Here is a 1,564-nt window from a genome sequence, read left to right on the forward strand (position 1 = left end):
ACTACTTGAAAACCTGTGAAGCGTTACACAGCACAAACGAAGAATGGCAGAAGCGGCTCCAAGTAACCAGGACATTTTTACATGCCCGGTTTGCCTTGATATTCTGAATTATCCGGTAACTATTCTCTGTGGACACACTTACTGTATGGGCTGCATTACGAGCTGCTGGGATCGGGAAGATCAGAAGGGAGTCTACAGCTGCCCCCAGTGCAGACAGACGTTCACCCCAAGACCCGTTTTAAACAAAAATAGTATTGTTGCTGAACTGGTGGAACAGATCAAGAAGACCAGAATCCAAGCTGCTGCTCCTGTTCCATGTACTGCTGGACCTGGAGATGTGGAGTGTGACGTCTGCACTGGGACAAAACTCAAAGCTGTGAAGTCCTGTCTGGAATGTCTGGTTTCATACTGTGAAACTCACTACAAAGTTCACAATGACATACACCCTGGGCGAAAACACAAGGTGGTTGATGCCACAGGCCAGCTACAGGAGAGGATCTGCACCCAACATGAGAAGCCTCTGGAGATATTTTGTCGTACGGATCTAAGTTGTGTTTGCTTGCTCTGTCTGGTGTATGAACACAAAGGCCATGACACTGTGTCAGCCTCTGCAGGGAGGAGAGAGAAACAGGTAAGGACAGGAGTTCTCTTGGTGAAAGATTGGACTTGTGTGGTAGGATATGGCTATTGGGTTTCCAACTGGAATGAAAGACAGGCTATAGACTCATCCTCTTTAGGTTATTATAGCGTGAGGCAGAGAGAGAAGAACAATGACATAAAAACACACCTGTCTAATGAAGTTGTAAAACCAGATGGTTAACTTCAGACTGTCAGTATTCTCATGCAGAAATGAAAACACATAGTCTAATTAAATTCTAATAGCTATAATATTTTAAAAACAGAAATCAGACAGAGAATCTTCTGTTACATCAGAACTGTATCTAAATAATATAACATAAAAAGCCTAAATTCCCATTTAATGTGTTATGTTTGTTGGCATTTTGTAATACTTCTCTTATTTAACAGTAATTTATATTAAAATGGCCACATCATGCTTTCTGCCTGCAATATTGCTGCCCAGTCCTCTCAGATGAGCCCAGTGATTAGGGGGCTGAAATGGCATTTTGTAGGGTCCTGGGTGGTTGACACTATGACTGAATGACATTACATGGTTATCAACTGCCTAGAGGTCACAGGTCACTCAGTGAGGGTGTGTTGGACATCACTATCAACTTCACAAGAGAAACTATAAATACGATTAAACAAAGATTTACTGCATGTATGGTTCACTGTTTTGCTACACAAAGACAAAACTTATCTTGTGTTATTCTCAAGCCTTGTAATGAAACAGCGTCTCACCAATAGGCTATTCAGCAACACTACAGATCACCTCTCAGTCAGGGTCAGTAGCTTAACCAGCTTGTTCTTTCAGGAATGCTATCAGACAATAATAATAATATGATGCCACCATAACTGTTTGTTGTGGATGTGATGTATTCCTTCAACATAGACACACTTGGGGAAGACCCAGAGTAAAATCCAGCAGAGAATCCAGGAGCGAGAG

The 1,564-nt window shown here is 42.1% G+C and overlaps 1 protein-coding gene across 1 annotated transcript in view; it reads left to right on the plus strand.

Annotated features, from left to right (window-relative positions):
• Window positions 1–1,564, plus strand: part of LOC116221181 (tripartite motif-containing protein 16-like) — a 6,922-nt gene continuing 5,358 nt past the window's right edge. The window contains exons 1-2 of the mRNA XM_031571118.2: window positions 1–631; window positions 1,511–1,564. The exon at window positions 1,511–1,564 is cut by the window's right edge and continues 42 nt beyond it. Coding sequence (XP_031426978.1) covers window positions 44–631; window positions 1,511–1,564 — 642 coding nt within the window. The 5' untranslated portion in view covers window positions 1–43. The remainder of the gene's footprint in view (window positions 632–1,510) is intronic.

This window comes from Clupea harengus, chromosome 7 (genome assembly GCF_900700415.2).
Source record: "Clupea harengus chromosome 7, Ch_v2.0.2, whole genome shotgun sequence".
Classification (NCBI taxonomy): Eukaryota; Metazoa; Chordata; class Actinopteri; order Clupeiformes; family Clupeidae; genus Clupea; species Clupea harengus.